The sequence below is a fragment of the Plecotus auritus genome (genome assembly GCF_963455305.1).
Source record: "Plecotus auritus genome assembly, chromosome: 6".
Lineage (NCBI taxonomy): Eukaryota > Metazoa > Chordata > Mammalia > Chiroptera > Vespertilionidae > Plecotus > Plecotus auritus.
Genome location: NC_137773.1, coordinates 80140145 through 80161113, shown reverse-complemented (window position 1 = coordinate 80161113; position 20969 = coordinate 80140145). Strand labels below are relative to the sequence as shown.

The 20969-nt window shown below is 36.3% G+C and overlaps 1 protein-coding gene across 13 annotated transcripts in view; it reads left to right on the top strand.

Moving 5' to 3' along the window:
* HMBOX1 (homeobox containing 1) overlaps positions 1-20969 on the top strand; it is a 199686-nt gene that overhangs the window by 70452 nt on the left and 108265 nt on the right. For all 13 annotated transcript variants that reach the window (XM_080674637.1, XM_080674639.1, XM_080674638.1 and 10 more), the window contains 3 exons: positions 511-590; positions 10134-10610; positions 17851-17936. In XM_080674637.1, the coding sequence (XP_080530763.1) occupies positions 568-590; positions 10134-10610; positions 17851-17936 (586 nt within the window). In that variant the 5' untranslated portion in view covers positions 511-567. The remainder of the gene's footprint in view (positions 1-510; positions 591-10133; positions 10611-17850; positions 17937-20969) is intronic.

Below are 20969 nucleotides of genomic sequence, written 5' to 3'. Positions count from 1 at the left end.
TGTGTGTGTGTGTGTGTGTGTGTGTGTGTGTGTTTATTAGGATGGTGTCTGGTAACAGAAGAAAACACTCAGGGGTTTGATTTTCATTATGTTTTCTAAAAAAACATATTTTTATTGATTTCAAAGAGGAAGGGAGAGATAGAAACACCAATGATGAGAGAGAATCATTTATTGGCTGCCTCTAGCACACCCCACACTGGGTATCAAGCCCACAACTGGGCATATGCCCTGACTGGGAATCGAACCATGACTTCTGATTCATAGGTCGATGCTTAACCACTATGCTATGCGTGCCAGGCTCAATACTTTTTCCAAGTGAATAATTTTGAAAGTGATCACTAGTATTTTTCTATTTTTAAAATTTTGCTTTAAACCAATGTCTTATTTCAAAATAATTTTAAAGACATGATTAACTGATGTTAAATGTTCATATCCTTGAGTTATATAATTAAAATTTTAATTCATTACTTGATTAACAACTAATTCTGGATTTTCTGTCTTTATTTGCAGAATGGTAAATAGCGCTGATCATCTCTAGAAAGGATATTGCTTCACCTCATGTAAAGTATGCTCAATTCCCTCCCAGTGGTGTAAGTATCTAGTCCTTCTCTTAATTTTTGTCTTCTCAATTGTTTTTAATAAAGTTACAAGTCATTATGATTATTATGTAAAAAAGATAGCAGACATTTGTAGATTGAAAGAATTTTTTTCGTAATCTTGTAATTTCTTTGGTGAATTTTCAAATCTATCAGCTTTCTCTTTTACAATTTCTGTTTTTAACTTTGAAGTCTGACATTAAGTTTTAATTGAACATAAAATTACTCTGTGTATTATTTTAATCTGCTTAATAGCCTAGAAACATGAAATAGATGTTTAGCCATTTGAAAGAGCTAGTGTTAGATTCCTTGTGACAAGCAGAATATTAGAAGCATGTTACCTTAATACTGCCTTTTATGTGCAAACTCCTAACACCTTAGCCATTTCCTTTACCTACTGGGGATAATCATGTAGTTAAGCCTGTTAGCTAATGTAGTTGCTAGCCTTTCTTTCCAGTCAGGCCAAAAATACCGGTACAAATTGAGATAGTGGCGTTATATTGAAAGGTTCTTTTGTGCTAGGATATGAACTGTAACCACTAGTTCATATTAAATAATCCTCTGAATAAAAGTATTCCGGGAATTTCAGATATTAGAGAAGATAAAGTATCTATTAGCTCATTAAGTGCATCTTTAGAGTCTCATACAGAGTGCCTTTAGCATAAGTATTTTCTAAAATTTGATGCAATTTCTGTTTGGATTAAATTCCTTCCGTTTTGGTTGACAGTTCTATAAACCAGTAAGTAGACATTAAGATTGGTTTTCCTATTATTTAGGTTTTTCATTAAAATTTCCTTTCCCTCTTGCCGAAACCGGTTTGGCTCAGTGGATAGAGCGTCGGCCTGCGGACTGAAGGGTCCCTGGTTCGATTCCGGTCAAGGGCATGTGCCTGGGTTGCGGGCGCGTCCCCAGTGGGAGGTGTGCAGGAGGCAGCTGATCGATGTTTCTCTCTCATCGATGTTTCTGGCTCTCTGTCCCTCTCCCTTCCTCTCTGTAAAATATCAATAAAATATATTAAAAAAAAAATTTCCTTTCCCTCTCATTGATACTATCATATATGGAAAAGTTTCTGGAATAGGCCTAGAAGATGTAAATTGCAACCTGAGCTTATGCTAAGTAGTTGTGTCCTTGGGAAGTGGGAAGGCACTGCATGGCTTTGTGCATATTTCCCCCCACTCCTACTCCTTTATTTTTTTAACGATTTATTTTAAACTAGAGGCCCGGTGCACGAAATTCATGCAAGGGGGGGTTGTGTCCCTCAGCCCAGCCTGCACCCTCTCCAATCTGGGACCCCTCGGGGGCAGTCGGACATCCCTCTCACAATCCAGCAGTGCTGGCTCCCAACCGCTCGCCTGCCTGCCTGCCTGCCTGCCTGATTGCCCCTAACTGCTTCTGCCTGCCAGCCTGATCGATGCCTAACTGTTGTTCCCCTGCTGACCTGATTGCCCCTAACTGCCCTCCCCTGATGGCCTGGTCACCCCTAACTGCCCTCCCCTGCAGGCCTGGTCACCCCAACTGTCATCCCCTGCTGGCCCGGTCACCCCTAACTGCTCTCCACTGCTGGCCTGGTTCCTCCAAACTGCCCTCCCCTGCAGTCCTGGTCCCCCTCTAGCTGCCCTCCCCTGCAGGCCTAGTTCCCCACAACTGTCCTTCTCTGCAGGCCTGATCGCCCCCAACTGCCCTCCCTTGCAGGCCTGGTCCCTTCCAACTGCTCTCCCCTGCCGGCCATCTTGTGGTGGCCATCTTGTGTCCACATGGGGGCGGCCATATTTGGCCACAGGGGGCAGCCATTTGTGTGTTGGAGTGATGGTCAATCTGCATATTACTCTTTTATTATATAGGATGGCTATTCTTATAGCCATTAGAATATAAGCATCATTAGGCCAGGATTTTTTGCCTGATATGTTCCTTGTTGCATCCTGTGTGTCTCATACAGGGTCTGACACATATCAAGCACTCAATAAATCTTAGCTGTATTAATGATTTTTGTCTAAATGGTCTCCAGTTCTCTGATTCCACATTTAAATCTATATCTCCCCCCTCTATAAACTTGTGTGTTTTTACTTGGATTTCCCCCCCAAGCATACAAAGAAATCTCAGTCTTAGTGGTGATTTAAAATATCTATTAAAGTGTGATTGACACATTGGAATATAGTCCTGTTTTTCTCAATGTTTTTTTTATTATATTGTTATCTACTGTCATAGCCTCTATTCTTATGCTTTTATCAGTTCTGTTGGTTTAAATTATGGAATCATTTACCATACTGTCAAGCTCAGTCCCTAGTAAATGTTCATTTCTTCTTGGCATTTTCTTACTTTAAGACTGCCACTCCTTTGATGCTTAATATTAATTGTGAAAGAGGGAAATGTAAGAATGCTATAAATAGTAAGAAGGGCCTGAGTACATCCTTAGTTGATGAATATTATGATTGACTCTAGAATGTGTTAAATTATCATGCAGTAAATACCATGTAATCAATACAAAGTTAACTTATGACTAGACCACTTTCGCCTAGTCATTCTGGATAAAAAGATAAAGACAGCAGAATCAAGCTGGAAAAAATGCTGTGTTATGCAATAAAGTATCATTAAGTGTTGATGAATTACAAGTAAGGAAGTAATGTCATTTTTTATGCATATGCTTTCAAGATTAATTATTTGTGAGTACTTTCACCTTTATTGCTCCACATGTGTGTAGAATTTAGTTTAAGAAAGTGTTCTGGACCTCATGCTATCTCTAAGAAGTGTTTACATACATATCTAAGTAAGGATAAAATTTATTGTAAAATAGGTTTACTATTATGATCTGATAGTATGGTCTTTTAGAACTGAGCCACAATTCCTGAATTTAATTGTTATTTTATGCTCTGTGTTATTGCAGTGTCGAAATTCTTCTCTCACATTTTCAATTGCTGTTGGCCTGAGTCTGCATTCAGATTAGTAATTTAAAGCAGAAAATGTTCCTCATCCTGTGAACAGTCCTTGTGCTACATATGAAAATTAATTCTGTTCTTATATGTTATCTTTTTCTGTTATGAAAGAATTGCTGGTGTCATGGACTTAGATGACCTTTGTAGGTTATTTACTGCCGTAATTGCATGATTATGTGCTAAAAGTAAGTAAATTATGAGAATGAAAATTTGGAAATTACAGAATGTGTGCCTTTGTTTATAATAATGCACATTGGGATATTATTGTCAATATCCAAGAAAGCTTCTATTCTTGGGCATTTTCTCAGTAAAATATTGTACCTCCAGTGTCATATGTATGATTTGATCCTGCCCATTATGCCATTATCATTCTACTAGATAGTGATCATACATTCCATTCTAGCAATTGTAGATCTTTTTACTTTAGATGTAGCTTTTGGTATTAGGGATCTCTCTAGGTGCAAGGCACAGACATCTGATTTAAACAAGGTGAAGCATAAAAGGAAATTTATTCTCTTACATATTAATACAACAAGAAGAGCAGGAATGTAGCAGAGGCTTAGAAATTACTAGAACAAGGGACATGAACACTGCAAAGCTTTCTTCTTTGCTCTGTATCTCTAGATTCTTCCACATAGTGAGGAGTGTACCAGATTAACATCTTCCTGCAACTGGACGTAGTTATAGTGACTGTCCGCTAATCTACCCTAAATATTTTCAAGAGAGCTAGGCTTGTTTTCCTATGTGTCCACCCCCACTGGCCAGGAAGTAGAGAGAGTATTATGAGTGGCAGCCCCAAGAACATGTGGTTGGAAACAATGAGGCATTCTAGGCAGACAAAATTAATGGATCCTTTCTGTTATCTCTTTTTATGACTTTTGGAATAAAAGTGTGTCTCATCGCCAATGAATCTGAAATGACGTAAAATATTACATTGTTTTAGATACTGTGGAATCTTTAGTTCTAATACCAGCTTTAGGATGGATACTTTTTAGTTACAGGTTAAATTCATATAATTTATTTTACATTCATCCTAATATAAAGTGCTACTCTATACAGAGAAATATGAAGAGTTATACTGTACATATTACTATTTGTTCTGACATAAATAAGATAGGAAAGTATTGTGGGGCTGTAAAAATAATTTTTCCTCACATCTTCTAAATTCTTCTAGCTGGGCCAATAATCAAATTAACAGAGACAGAATAACAGGACACAATGTTCAAAGTTTGTTAAATAAATGTACATTCTGGGTGTCATAATGTGACCCAAAGAGGCATTCAGCAGTTGAGGTTTATATGCCATTTTGGACAAAGGAGAAAGGGGCATGGGTCTGAGATTTAGAAGGGAAATAGGCAATTCATAGGTAGCCAAGAACGAGTGGAACACATGGCAGACAAATTCCTGCCAGGCAACCCAAAAACAGTGGGACTAAGGGGAGAATCCAGCAGAACAGATTTTTGCATGTCTACTATATTTAATTCATATTACGCTAAGGTGAAAATGCTAAAGTATGTGTGTAAAGATTCCCTTCTTGAAGCAGGACTTTCTATCTGACTTCCCTTAGGCAGGAAATGGGGAGGGTCAAAGGTTCTTTTAGTGTCTTTGTTTCTTCATAATCAGCTTAAAATCAATATCCAAAAAGGTACATTTTGGGGTGACAAAACTTTGGTCCCCTTCAATATTATGATTTTTTTTGGGGGGCGGGGAGAGTGGTGTGTTTTTTGGTCCATATAATAAAACAGTTTTCAAAGTCTCATAATTAATTAAAGTAAGGGCATGCCAGTTTGTTTATGAAGTATTTTAAAAGCATGAAGGCTGAAGTCATTTTTAAGGGAAGAGAATATTGTACAGAAACCTCAGTTTACCAAATTAATAAATTATGAGGTATATTATTTGGATTACTGAAGGGATTCAGCAGCTACTTTTAAAAATAACTTCCTGCAATTAAGGATTAATAAACAGTATTCCCCCTTTATCCACAGAGGATATTTTCCAAGATTCCCAGTGGGTGCTTGAAACCACAGATAGAATTGAACACTATATATATACTATGTTTTTTTTTCTTATACATACATACCTATGAAAAAGTTTAATTTATAAATTAGACACAGTAATAGATTAACAACAGTAACAAATAATAAAATAGAACAATTGTAACAATATAATAAAAGTTGTGTGAATGTAGTCTCTCTTAGCAGATTAGCACAAATTCCTTTTACCCTCTCAATTTCACTGATAAGAATTTTCATTTTTATCCTAGATCTTAGGAACCTTAGTATACTAAGCTGAAAACGTTTCACCTTTTCACTTCAAGAAAGCACTTTACAGCTTCTTTGGTAGCTCCCAATTGTCAGCATCACTGCTCTTGCACTTTGGGCCTGTAGTAAGCAAAATGTTTCTTGAACACAAGCACTGAGATACCTGACAGTCAGATATTAAGCTGGATACTAAGTGACTAATGAGTGAGTGGCCTGGTAGTCTTTTAAGTGTGGACTCTGGCAAAGAGATGATTCACGTCCCAGGCAGGATGGGGCAGGATTGTGCAAGATTTCATCATGCTTCTTAGAATGACATCTAGGTTAAACTTATGAATTATTTATTTATGGTATTTTTCCTTTAATATTTTGGGACCTTAGTTGATCACGGGTAACTGAACCAGCAGAAAGCAAAACTGTGGGTAAAGGAGGACTACTAATAAGCACTTGATAGAAACTAAAGTGTTAAGTGTCTCTTATAAACCATTAGGAAAATGTTCATACGGTTTTTTCAACAGACTTTAAGTATAACATATCTATTGAAAAATGCACAAATCAGTAGTGTGCAACTTTGTGAAGTTTCACAGTGAATACACCTGTGTAATGTAACTAGCATAGAACACAGAATATTTTAATAACCGATTATTTGTTTTAAGCAAGGTGTACTGTTCTTTTGCAATTGGTCAGTAGAAAAAGTAAATGAGTTACTCTGGTTGAAAGTTTTCTCTTCTGACCCAACCAGGTAGGTAATAATATATTAGAGGGGGTATATTAAGTTAGCAAGAAAATTAGTAGAGTATAATTATAATAGCCAGAGCATTTAGAATAGGTAGTAATTGGAAATAGTCCAAGTGTCTAAAATAGGGTGGATAAACAAACCTGTGTTATATTCATAGAACGAAGTACTACTCAGAAATAAACAGGGAACAAACTATTGATACTTAAAACATTATAGATGAATCTCAAAAACTTTATGCTCAGTGAAAGAAACCTTACATGAAAGTGTACATAGAAATTCCATTTATATGGTTATCTAGAACAGACCAAAGTAATTCCTGGTGGGGAAAAAAAATCTGAGCCGTGGTTGCCACTGAAGAAAAGGGAAGAAATGAGGGAAATTCCTGGAGTGATGGCAGCATGCTGTATCTCCATAGAGATTTGAATTTCACCTGTGTGTCGTCTTCTCAAAACTCATAGAAAGGTAAACATAGATTTGTGTGTTTGCTTTTATGAAAAGTCGACCTCAAAATAAATAAAACCTGAACAAATACTGAGCTCTAGTCAATGATATGCATGTGGAAGTATTTAGGGGAGAAGTGTACAGATGTCTAGAACTGATTTGAAATGCATAAAGAAATAAGATGAGTAGAGGGATGGATGCATAAGGGAATGGATAGATATATGATAAAGAAAGTAAAGTGTTAATGGTAAAATCTATAGGGTCACTATAAATATATTTAAACTTGTCTGTATGTTTACAATTTTTTATTATAAAATGGCTGGAGGAAAAAACATAGGCCATCAAGGAAGAATATAATAATCATGAAAATAAGGACTTTTATGAGTATTCAAGAATGCAGAAGATAATGTATATACGTATAAAGCAGATACTGTGGCTATGGTCACAAATGCCCTGAAACATGTTCTTTTGAATCCACAAAATGTATGTGTTTTTATTCTTAATGAGCCTGTCTCTAAAACTAGAATGATTTCACATAAAAATTCTAGATTTCTATCTGCTTATTTTTAGAAGTATTTGAAAGACAAAATAATCAATGTAATAGACTAGAGAATCTAAAGGTTAGGTACAGTTTGTGTGGAAATTTTGTATATAAAAAATAAGTAATATGTTACAAGAAAAGAGACATAGCCCTAACCGGTTTGGCTCAGTGGCTAGAGCGTCAGCCTGCGGACTGAAGGGTCCCAGATTCGATTCCAGTCAGGGGCATGTACCTTGGTTTCAGGCATATATCCAGTGGGGAGGGTCAGGAGGCAGCTGATGGTTGTTTCTCTCTCATCGATATTTCTAACTCTTTATCCCTCTCCCTTCCTCTCTGTAAAAAATCAATAAAATATATTTTTTTAAAAAGAAAAGAGACATATTACTCAGTAAAGCATATTGGACAACCAGCTATCCTTTTTGGGGGACAATAAAGCTCAAATCCATTTACACTAATTAAGTAAATATAAACTCTAGATGAAGCAAAGATTTTAAATATAAAAAACTTACTAGAACCCCTAGTTGTTGTTAGTAGAGCAGTTTTATCTAAGTGGTTTTAATTGGAAACTTAAAAGAGTACAGTAGCCTATATCCCAAATCATATGATTCCAGTAAGTACCTATATTGGAAAGCAGAATGACGTATGATATTGTAGTCAGTAAGATCTAGGTTTAAATCTTTCTTCTGCTTCTTAATCAGACTTTTTACAAGGTACCAAACCACTCTGAGCCTTAGTTTCCTCAATAATCAATCAGTCGATTTACAATAAAATAAAGTATTTATCACAGAAGGTTGTTGTGAGGATTAAGTGAGATTACATTATATGAAATTCTTGCTCATTGCCTTCTTAGATGTGAATGTTTAATAAATTTTTAATGTAGAGAGTTGAAGGAACATCTCCAGTGGCTTAGCAAAACTGGCCCAGAGTGTATGTTTACCTGGAAAGGATGAGAAAATGTCTTGACATTTATTTCTATCAGCAAACAATTAATTGAGAGCCTGTGTATACAATTTGGCACTAGAACTATAAAAATAGAAGAAATTACCACTTTAAAACACCTTAAATAGAAAAGCGCGGGTTTTTATTTTTTATTTTTATTTTTTTATGATACTTAACAACTCCCTTGAACTTGAAAAAGTCATGCGCCAACTATGGAGATACATTCTGAGAAATTTGTTGTTAGGCGATTTCACTGTAATGTGAATACTAGTAACCCTGTGCACGAATCCGTGCGCCTGTAGGTCGCTGCCACCTCCTGTAGCTCTTGGCCCGCTGCCCCACCTTCCTTTTGCTCCCTCCTCCCCCCATAGCTTGCTGCCCTGCCCCATCCTGTAGCTCTCCGCTTCCCTCTCGAAGTTCGCTGTCCCAGCCTCCTGCAGATCTGTGATCTGGTCTTTACACAGTTGGTCGTTAGGCCTCAGGGCATAAGGAATAATTAGCATATTCCTCTCATTATATAGGATTGTAGAATGAACTTACACAGACCTAGATGATATAGCCTACTACACACCTAGGCTGTATGGGATAGCTTATTACTCCTAGGTTACAAGCCTATACAGCATGTTACTGTACAAAACAGCACAAGAGAAAATGATGCATTCAAGAAACTGTAAACATGAGATATATGAAGCTGCTGCCATGGTAATACTGCATACTGTTTACAGCAAACTTTCTTTTTTTATAAGTAGAAAGAGTACGCTCTAAAATAATGATAAAATAAAATATAGTATAGTAAATACACAAGTCAGTAACATGGTTGTTTATCATCATAATCAGGCATTATCTACTGTGCATAATTGTATTGCTACATTTTTATACGACTGGTAATGCAGTAGGTTTGTTTGCACCAGCATCACCACAAACACAGGAGTAATGCATTGCTTCACAACATTACGAAGGCTATTACCATGCTACGATGTCAGTAGGTGATAATCTTCTGGGATACTATCATATATGTGGTCCATTGTTGACCAGTGCTGTGGGACATGACTATATTATCATTAACTCTGAAACATTTTCTGATGGGCTACAGTATCTTGTGTTAGTTAAAGAAAACATAATGTAGGAGCAATTTCCAAGAATGAATAGTTCAGTTTGGCTATAACCATGAACAGTCTATTTCTCAGGATATCAACAGAATGCATTACAGAGATAAAATATGAAATTTCTAAATGGTGGATAAAATGGTGCTTAGTAAGTTTTTTTATGTACCTCTCTTACTTTTCTATTTAAGTGTTTTTGCTGGTTATTAGTATTTGCTTGAGTTTAACATATCAAATAGTTTGTTTACAGTAAATGAATTTATAGAGTTCCTAGGTCAGTTTTGTTGATATTTAGCAAAACAAGATAATACATCTGTTTTTCAGCAACTTTCTATTAATACTCTAATGTAGAATAATACACTTGAGATGGAAAAACACCTATGAGTAATTACATAGCCTGAATTTAATAGTGTATTTACATAATCTGTTGTTTTGGTATTACTGCCATAATGGAAATTTGGGGTCATTATAATAGTAATGTCTTAAACATTTTCAGTGAAGAAGTGCAGCATCTTCTGGGCATTCTCTATAATGATTTTTTAATAGATATTGTAAATAAAGGGACTAATTTTTTTTTTTTTTCCAGTTTGTTGGAAACCATGTCTCACTATACAGATGAACCCAGATTTACAATAGAACAGATAGATCTGCTTCAGCGCCTTCGGCGTACTGGAATGACTAAACATGAAATCCTCCATGCCTTGGAAACTTTGGACCGTCTTGATCAAGAGCATAGTGACAAGTTTGGAAGAAGGTCCAGCTATGGAGGAAGTTCATATGGGAATAGTACCAACAATGTTCCAGCATCTTCCTCTACAGCTACAGCTTCCACACAGACCCAGCATTCGGGAATGTCCCCATCGCCTAGCAACAGTTATGATACCTCCCCACAGCCTTGCACTACCAATCAAAATGGGAGGGAGAATAACGAGCGATTGTCCACATCCAATGGAAAGATGTCACCGACTCGCTACCATGTGAACAGCATTGGTCAGAGGTCATACAGTTTTGAAGCCTCAGAAGAGGACCTAGATGTAGATGATAAAGTGGAGGAATTAATGAGGTTGGTTCCTTTGCTTATTCAGAGTCCCCAAAATGTCTGTTCTTATATTGGTTTTAAGTAATAAACTGTATTTCAGCTACTTACCTATAAGAACTGTGATTTCCCCCTGCCCACTTTGGAGATGAAAGAAAAATTTCAAATTTTATGTTTTAATTCAAATTTTCTCTTTTCAACTTCAGCCCTATCACTTTGCTGTTTGATAAGCGTTTTCCATTCTCTCTGTCAAAGCAAAGGTTAGCTTTCTCTTTATGGTTGTAATTGCTAACATCTGAATTTTCTGCATTGCTAACAGACACTTTCTATTCCTTAAATTTATTGTAAGTACTTTTTCTAAGGGATAAGGTGATTTTATCATGATATAGAATATATACAGTTTGGAGTTTTCCCTCCAATAACTCCATCAAACAATTTTAAGCTCCTATTATATAAAAAGCAGTGTTCTTTTGAAGAAAAAAATACAGTTTTTACTCCTAAGAAGGTAAAGTTCTAATTTTAGCAATAGGTGCCACATATATATGTTTAATGTTATTTATTGTAAGGTAAGTTAAAGCACTTAGGATTTTAAACACTGAGAAAAGAAGAAGTTCACTTTCAACAGAGGCAGGTAGAAATGATTTCACACTGGACCTGGGACACTTTGAGAGCAGCAACCATGAGTTTTCTACTGTTGTGTCTCTAGGATCTGAACTGTCCTTGGTACATGGTGAGGGCATAATCTGTTAAGTGGATGATGAATTTGAGCTAAACCTTAAGAGATAGCCTGTCTTTTGAAATATAGCGACCTTATATAAAGGTAAGGGAATAGTAAATGGTAGAATAGGCAAGGTGTGTTTTGTCTTAAAAGGATTACAGGTGAGCCAGGCCAGTGGCCGGCAAACTGCCGCTCGCGAGCCACATGCGGCTCACAAGCCGCGGTTTGCCGCTCTGTTGACTAATGAGTTTGCCGACCACTGGGCTAGACTATGTAATAAGAGTAGTATATTTGGCAGTACAGGTTTTGGAAGATTTGAGTTCCATATAAATAGTTACTGGTTAATTTGTTTGGAGTTAAGGCAGTTAATTCCCATACGTGTATTAGACTAACAACAAGTTTGGGAAAAGTTTCTTTTTAACAGAAGGCTCTGGAAGATTGGCCAAGGTCTAAAACTTGACTATTAGTTTATAAGTTGACATTTTACTGTAATTCAAGTATGTCTTTAAAATAAACAGAAAATCTCTTTAGCAATGACTAGGATTTGTACTTAAATCCTGCAATTACACACATTCATGTTTCCTCATTAATTACATACATGTTTATATATTGTTATCAGCATTTAATTTACATGCTACCATTTTGTTGCATAGTTAGGACACTTGATTTTCTTCATTATCTCTGCTCTGCTTCAGTTTCTTACAACTACTACTTTGGTGTCCTCTAATCAACTAGGGATTTCATTGACCTTCTGGCTCTCTGTGGTCCTCTGCCATTGTGCCCTCACCCATGCCTACATTGTTCTTTTGTGCCCACTGATCATAATTATTAGGTTGGAGGGAGAAGTTTATTGCATGTCTGTTCTCAGTTTAATCATTACAACCATGCTGTGAGGTGGAGCAGAGAAATTGAGATTGACAAAAATTAAATAATTGACTCAAGAAAATGGTAAATTTTAAGTGGCAGAGTCTGAATTCTAACTCATGTCTTTATTGCCAATGTTCCACTTTTGTCTGTTGCCTCTGTAAATAAATTTTTGATATCTGTTGATATCAATAAGATTATAGGAACAATGGTTAATGTAATTTAAGACAAAGTGCAAATGCCTTAATGGGCTAAGTCCCCCTTTCCAACTCTCATGATATTTGCCTGTTACTAAACAAATGAATTTTTATTTGGTAGAATGTTAGAGAAATTTTTGAGCAGTGGATCTTTCTGAGTGTCATGTGCTCATTTAGGGCTACACTGCCCTTGCTGATTGCACAACACTGTGGTCATATTTTAGTGTATTGAATTTGGTGGTCTCTAGGTGGGGAGAATAGTTACTTGGTACCTGAATGCCTTCCTGCCTCCATTTCTACATATTAGTATATCATATACAACATTGGACAAACTTAGGTTTACAGTTGTGAGTATGCAAAATACAGTTTATTCTTATATTATTATTTATTAATAATTTTATTATTTTCCATACAAACAACTGTAAACCTACTTTTGCCCCACCTTATATACTAGTAATTCACCTCTTGCATACTCACATTTCCCAACTTCTATTAGCACTCAATTATAAGATGTATTTTTCAAATTTCATAACCCATGTGTCCACACAACTTAACTTTTAGTAATTTCAAGGTACATAAAGAAAATTTTTTGTAGAAATTGATTAAATTATAAGAAAGCCTGATCAACTTGTTAAGAAACAATAAAAAATAAAGTAACTGTTACTTTTTTTCGTTTTTTAATTGATCAGGGTAAAAAACCTGAATGGGAAACTAGAATATGAATTCTCAACAGATCGTTGAATATAACATTTTAGGAAGGACTTTAAAGCTCTTAACTTTAGAATGATGACCCATTTCACATGTTAATATTTTTTAAATGCATCTATTAATATATTTATATGTAGATATATATATATATACATATATATGTAAATATCATAGTGTACATCTATTAAAGTATCTGTTCTGTTGTATATATATTATAAAGTAACAATTGAAATGAGTTTAGTGTTTTAATAATGTATGTTAGCATTTTATACAAGATTCCGAGACTTTATTCTGAGTTGGTTACCTATAGCCCTAACAATAGGGTATTTACTTGTGTAGGTAGGGTACTTATGATCCATAAGTAATAATATTCAGTTACCATGTTGTTTATACATATAGAGTAGCTTTTCATTTAAAGTTATCTTTAAAACATTTTAAAGTTATGTTTTGTTTATCTCCATGAGTGGAAATTAAAATGAGCAGGTTTTATTTAAACGTGAAAGAATTTGTGTGCAATTATATTTTCCATCTTTGAAATAGTCTGTTTTCCATCTCTGAAAATCTTTGACATAAAAGACTGCCTATGATATTAATCAATGTCGCCCCCTAAAAATTGAAAAAAATTCAATAAAAATTTTTTTAAAGACTACTTTCAAGAGGGGGAGGGACTAAAGAATGTGTAGTGTTTATCAAACAAGAGACTATGGAAGATCTCAAAAGCATTCCACTTTTAAATATGCATTCTTTAATATTCTTTGTCCTAAAAAAGGAATTATTGTCATTTTGAGCTAGAATAAGTAACTCTTTTTCCATTCTGGTTTGGAAGTTGAAACATATTTAAGAATAAGAAAATAAAACTTTTATAAATGATCTAGATCAGGTTTTCTATTTTACAACCTCCAACTATAGATTTGTTCATTCACTGAACAAATTAAGCTCTATTATCTGCAAACCCTATGATGAATAAGACAATCATTGTGCTAAAGGATTTTTTAGGCTTGTAAGAACGATAAGGCCAGGTTAGAAACAACTGTGATACAGAATAGCATGTAACACATTAGCATATGGGTAGTGTAATTGAAATAATAACATGCTTTTGGAAGAAAATATCTTTTTTAGCTCTGATGATCAGGGAGAACTTCTCTGAATAGATGACAATAAAGTTGTGTCTTTTAAAAGGGTTATTTCAAAAAGAGGCATTACTGATTAGTTCATTTAGATATTAAGGTCTCTAGATCACAATGGAAAGTTTAGCAAGTTATAAAAATAATGGCAATGGAGGATGGAAATGAAGAATTTCATCCCACATGTGGAAATTACTCAGATAGATGAATCCAGCATGGCTGTGTTTGGAAAAGGCAGTAGGAGGAGATGACACGGACTTCAAGTGGTTAGATGCAAATTGAGTGGTAGCTTCTTTTGGAAGTAATCTATGGAATCAAAGAAAAAGATCAGCCTACATTTGACTTTATTTCCATAAGACCTGAGGAGTAAAAATCATGAAGAGTATGAGATTTTATAAGACAAGGAAGGAAAAGGGTTTCATTCTCTTTAAAGAGAATGTCAAATTTCATATGAAGAGAGAAAGTAAGGAGTAGGAGAAAATGAGAGAATTAGAATTGGAATAACAAAAGTTTTTACACCAAGAAACTGTTGATTTCACAGGGTACAATGTGTACCGTAGGAGAGGTAGGTTGTTAAAGGCTGAATGAGGAGAGAATGAGGGGGGAATAAGTGAAAGTTTAAAGAACAGAGGCACCCCCAAAAGAATGGAAGTCTTTGAAATACTTAAAGAGAATTGAACACAAAGTGAAATGCTGTGCTATTTTGAAGGAACCAAGTAAAACTAACTGAATACCACATCATTGCTTATATCGAAAGTGACTTTCTAGAAATCTTTCCATAGTGCCTTAAAGTACCTAATACTTTAGGTATTAAAGTACCTAATTGAATGTTTAATTCAATCTTATATAGTTATAGCAGATCATTTCTTTCTTCTTTTCCTGGAATTCTTTCTGATGTTTTATAAAATAATAGCCATTGTTCATGTAGTATGTTTATAGTTTCAAAATGTTTACATTGAAAAAATTTTTGTTATATGCACACTGAGTATTAAATTTCATTTAATTTTAGTGCTTGGAGAAAAATAGTAAAAGCTTTGTGACAGGTGTATTAGTGTTCTAATTTTACTGGATGATGAAACCAGGGCCAAGGTTTATTAAATGACTTACCCAAGTGCACCCTTACCTTTCAAGTCTTAAATTTATTTTTCAATTCAAAAAAGATTCTCTCTGGTATAGCAGTTAAGTAAAGAGATTTTTAAGACTCATTGTGGGTACTTACAAACGTGCCAAGTATCTAAAAGTATAGTTTATGAGAGTGCAAGTGAATAGCCGCTGTCTTGCTGCCGTTCTTGATAATATCATACTGTAAGGCTGTGAATATGTCACAAACTGAATATTCCTCTCTGGAATAATTAAGTATTATCTCCACTCTATGATTTAGTGTCTACTCTAGGTTAATTAGATTTAAAATAAATTGATTTATATTCCAGTTTAAATCAGTGGCTAAAAAAATACTATTTAATCTATTTTCCCCACAAAAGTGCATTTTAAAAATTTACCCTGATAAATATTTCCTTAAACTCAACTTTTATTTTCCAAGAAGGACACTACACATTGAAATACAATGCTTTATTTACATTTTTTCACATTAATTCTGCAGAAACCAAATGATTTGATTGTTTTACATACATCAGCCAGTTGAAATAGATACTGCTGAAGTTATTTCTTGCTCAGCTGATTACTGATGGATATTTGACAGCTTGTTTAGTCTACGTTACTTATATTTTACTCAGCAGTTTTTGTTTCACTTATTTGTGCCTTTTCTGTCACATTCACAATTTTAAAATAAAATGAGAATGCATATTTGTCAAGGAAATATTTCACATGTATAGCAAGCATTTTTGAAGGAGTCTAGACATTATATAGATCAGTATGAGAAATTTTGGATGTTGAATTAGCCAGCTGACTATTTTCTCCCTTTAGAAATCTTTTTTATTAGGATTTCCAACTGGTAGATTAGGAATGTGCAATAGAGTTTCAGATTAGAAGCTGTCCCTACTGTCATCTTTCTGTTCTTTTCCAGAATTCCTGAAAAGGGAGCATGGAATCCGCTAATAGAATGTGTAGCCCCTCCTCACCAAGGGTCTAAAATATCTGCTGTAAATTAAGTCACAGCTAATTCCTTTTGGAAAGGGTACTTTTGTTTCTCCAAATAATCTGTAGAAAGACTTAAACTCTTTTTTTAATTTAAATTCTTTATTTTTTAAAGTATTACATAAGTCTCCTTTTCCCCCATTGATCTCTCCCCACCCCCAAGGACTTGAACTCTTAAGAAGAGTTTGTGGTTCATTCACAAAATGATTTGTAAAGATTTCATGATCTTTGTCCCAGATCAAGAGTCAGGAAGCTTTCTGTAAGGGCTAGGTGATAAACATTTAGACTTAGTGGACCAGAGGCAAAATTGAGGATATAATATAGATAATTTACACACAAGTGAGAATCAATTAGGCACACATTTTTATTGACAAAACTCAATATAGAATAATAATTAAATACATTTTAAAAGTCAAAGCCTACTAGTGAGAAAAATAGAATTGGGGAGGGGATGATAATTTGCTTTAATTCATGTTTGAAGGTAGTGTTTTCCTGCCATTAAGTCAATTGCAAATTTTCATCTGTGAATACCATTTTTAGGTGGGAGGCCAGACTTAGCCCAGGGGCCATAGTTTGCTAACCCCTGTATTAGATGATAAGTTACCAGTACTCTATGTTACTTTTGGGCATTAACAAAATTTAGTGCTCTGTTTATATAATCTTGTACATAAAACATTTAAAGAACAATTGGTCAGTTTTAAGTATAAATTTTATTTACGTATTCTGTTTGTTCTGGTGGAGAAACAGAAATCTTGCCGTTTATTGTCATTCTAGTGAAAGTCTGGTCTTTTAAGAATTTGTTGAATTTTTAAGTAAGTAAAAATCATTAAGGAATCTTATTGGAGGAAAAATCAGGTCTATAATTTTCAATCCCAATGATGCAGAAAATAATGTAGGTTTAAGTATTAAATATTCTGTAAAATACATGTAATAGGAAATTAAGTGCCTTTTTATATTAAAATTCCATATGTAACCCCACTTAAATTTATTCTTATACAGGAAAAGAAGGCAAATTAAAAGGCAAAGCCTTTCTTAAAGTGGCTAATATTTTAGCAATTGTGAGAATGATGATGATTTCTATTCTTTAACAAAGATTTTTAAATGAACTGCACCTTATTTATGCAATTGCAAGTTAACACAGGAACCCACAATCTACTCACAACTGATTTTTGTCCTTGTTGCTTTTTATTTTTCTAGGATTTCTGTCTGTGTAAGATGTATTCATCCCACAGTAATGAAACTTAATATATACCATGTGGCAGCCTTGTTCCTAATGTGAATTATTCACAGCATAAGATTAGCCATCCTCTGGTATGAAACTCATATCTACTGTGGCATTCACTAAAGCGTCCGTCTGATGGTGTGGTGTTTTAGGACTTGAATATTTGGTGTTTCTTGGTTTCTTTTAATTTCATGTTTCATACAGGCTTGGTCTGTTTACCTTTATTTTTGTGTCCTTTCTCTCTATGTTCTTCCCCACCTCTCTGCTTCACCTTTCTTAGCAAAGATGAGGATTTCTACCTTCAACATACATTGTTGGTCTTGTCTTCTGTTTTTGTTAGGAGGGACAGCAGTGTGATAAAAGAGGAAATCAAAGCCTTTCTTGCCAATCGGAGGATTTCCCAAGCAGTTGTTGCACAGGTAACAGGTAAGAGCTGAAGAGCCCTTTATTCTGGAATCATGTCTAGTCTCTGCCTTCTGATGCAGATGTTGGGTTATTGCTCACATTTCTGCATTGCAGTGCAGATCTGTCAATTTAGGCATAGTAATGTATGCCGGTGATTTAAAACCCATTGTCTCTGATACCATGGAACTTCTCCAGTGATTTTTTTTTTTTTTAATGTGTGCTAAATTTTAATAGCATTTCTAAAAAGCACAAAATTCCCTACTTTACTGGCTAAAAATGGGTTCTCTGGTTTTCTTATAACTGTGACAGAGCTCATGACACATGCACATCCAACTGCTACCTCCATTTCATATATTTAAAAGCTTTGCAGTCCTCCAAATCTAATCCTCAATTTTACCAATTAAGGAATTATTGTGTTTTTTAAACCACTTTTCTGTATGTGAAAGCTTTTCTCAACCCATTACTGAGAAGATAAGAGTTTACCAGTGTCTTCTCTTTGTTTTTTATATTCCATCCCATTACCCACCCACCGCAGCCCCATCCCAAGTATGTGGTGTATATGTGTCATTCTCTATTCAGATTGCATTTTTTATAGTTACTAAATTTGGGCAGCATGTCTTTTTCTCTGTTGGAATGTAGTGTTTCTTTCTTCGATATCAGTGATTTATAAAACTCAACTATGCCTTAGTCATTAGAGTAACCAGAAATTCTTTTAACTACATTCTGTCATTAATACATGGTTATGCACTGTACATTGATAGATGTGAAAAGTAATTTGTTTCTCCCCTTCTTTTTTTTAACATGCCAGTAGCAGCTACATGACTTTGGCCCTTTTAGCCTTTGTGCCTTAGTTTCTTCCCCGCTATCCTATCTAATAAAAGAGTAATATGCAAATTAACCATCACTCCGCTACACCCACCAGCCATGCCCGCAAGCCACGCCCACAAGCCAATCAGGAGCGAATATGCAAATAAACCCAATCAAGATGGCTACAGCCACAGAGAGCAGGAGGGAGGCTTGGGTTTCCCCGGCGATGGAGAAACCCAAACAAAAGTGGCGGCAGCCATGGAGCTGGAAAGAGCAGGAGGCTAGGGTTGCCCCGGTGATGGAGGAAGCCAAGCTTTCCGCACACCCTGGCCGGCCCAGGCCTCCGCTTAAGCCACAAAGTTTCAATTATAGAAGATACATAAATCCAAAAAAAAATGGCTGCCGCCTCTGAGCAAGCAGAAGGCTTGGTTCTGCTCCAGGCTACAAAGTTTCAATTGTAGAAGATAAATAAACCCCAGATACCAGGGCCTCCACTTGGGTAGCCAGGTGGCGTGGCCGGCCTGCAAACCACCACAGGCCCCTCGCCCAGGCCACCTCACACCCCAAGGGAACCCACACCCTGATTCGGGACACCCTTCAGAACAAACCAGCTGGCCCCCACCCGTGCACCAGGCCTCTATCCTATTTAATAAAAGAGTAATATGCAGATTGACCATCAATCCAACACACAAGATGGCTGCCCCTATGTGGTCAAAGATCCTGCTCCCATGTGGACACAAGATGGCCACCACAAGATGGCCATCAAGGGAGGGCAGTTGGGAGGGACCAGGCCTGCAAGGGAGGGCAGTTGTGGGCGATCCGGCCAGCAGGGGAGGGCAGTTGGGAGGGATCAGGCCTGCAAGGGAGGGCAGTTGGGGGCGATCAAGCCTGCAGGGGAGGGCAGTTAGGGGTGACCAAGCCGGCAGAGGAGGGAAGTTGGGGGCAACCAGGCCTGCAGGGAAAGGCAGTTGGGAGGGACCCAGGCCTGCAGGGGAGAGCAGTTGGGGGGTACCAGGCCTGTAGGGGAGGGCAGTTAGGGGTGACCAGGCCTGCAGGGGAGGGCAGTTGGGGGGGACCCAGGCCTACAGGGGAGAGCAGTTGGGGGGGACCAGGCCTGCAGGGGAGGGCAGTTAGGGGCAAACAGGCTGGCAGGGGAGCAGTTAGGCATCAATCGGGCTGGCAGGGGAGTGGTTAGGGGGTGATCAGGCTGGCAGGCAGAAGCGGTTAGGGGCAATCAGGAAGGCAGGCAGGCGAGCAGTTGGGAGCCAGCAGTCCTGGATTGTGAGAGGGGTCCCAGATTGGAGAGGGTGCAGGCTGGGCTGAGGGACACCCCTCTCCCCCGTGCACGAATTTCGTGCACCGGGCCTCTAGTAATGAAATAATTGGATCTGATCTTCAACAATACCTTCTAATTTTAAGATAGTATGTATAATCTCTAGACATTGATACATATTGAAGACAATTTACCTAAAAGGATGTTTTGACCAATAATTTGGTTAAAAATGAAACTTGAGATTTCAGAAGTCTTAAATTTTATCCCAAGAATCTAACCTAAGATCAGCCAATCTTAATACAGGTGTGTGTGTCTCTGTATGCATGTGTAATATATTACATTAGTAATATAGCTTTATAAATGATACTGTTTATGGTAAAAAAAAAACACAAAAAACAACACTTTAGTTCAAGGCATATCTTTTTGTACAGAAATCTTAAACAGCAGGATGATGTGTGAATTTAATTTTTGCAATCTTCAAGTGTTTTTCAGTAGGATATTTAAAATAAATTGTTACCCTTGTTTCAGAGATTAAGAAGTGGTGATAAGGGCCCAGTAAGGGCAAGTTCAGTGGGTTTTCCAAAGTCCACTGCTGTGCACTATGAAAAGATAGAGTACTGTCTTTCAGGGCTTTTACTTCAGCCCCAAGATTAGAGGCAATGGCATCTTCTGGTTTGCCAGAATAACAAAAATATAGTGTTATAGAACAGCATTATATAATGTTGATTTTGTCCAGGCTGAAATATTTCTGAGTATCTTGGATACACTGAATCTTGAATTATCTTGGACTTTCAAAATAGTAGCTTTTGAAGCCAATACAGCATTGATGCAAATTATAATAAAATACCTTTAACAGGAATTTCCTAGGCATATGTAAAAGCATTAGATAAACTATAATGAATTAGGCATAGTATATCAAATATTGGCTTTTTGGAAAGGGAAACTGAAAGATGTTTTAGCATCTTGCTACTCAA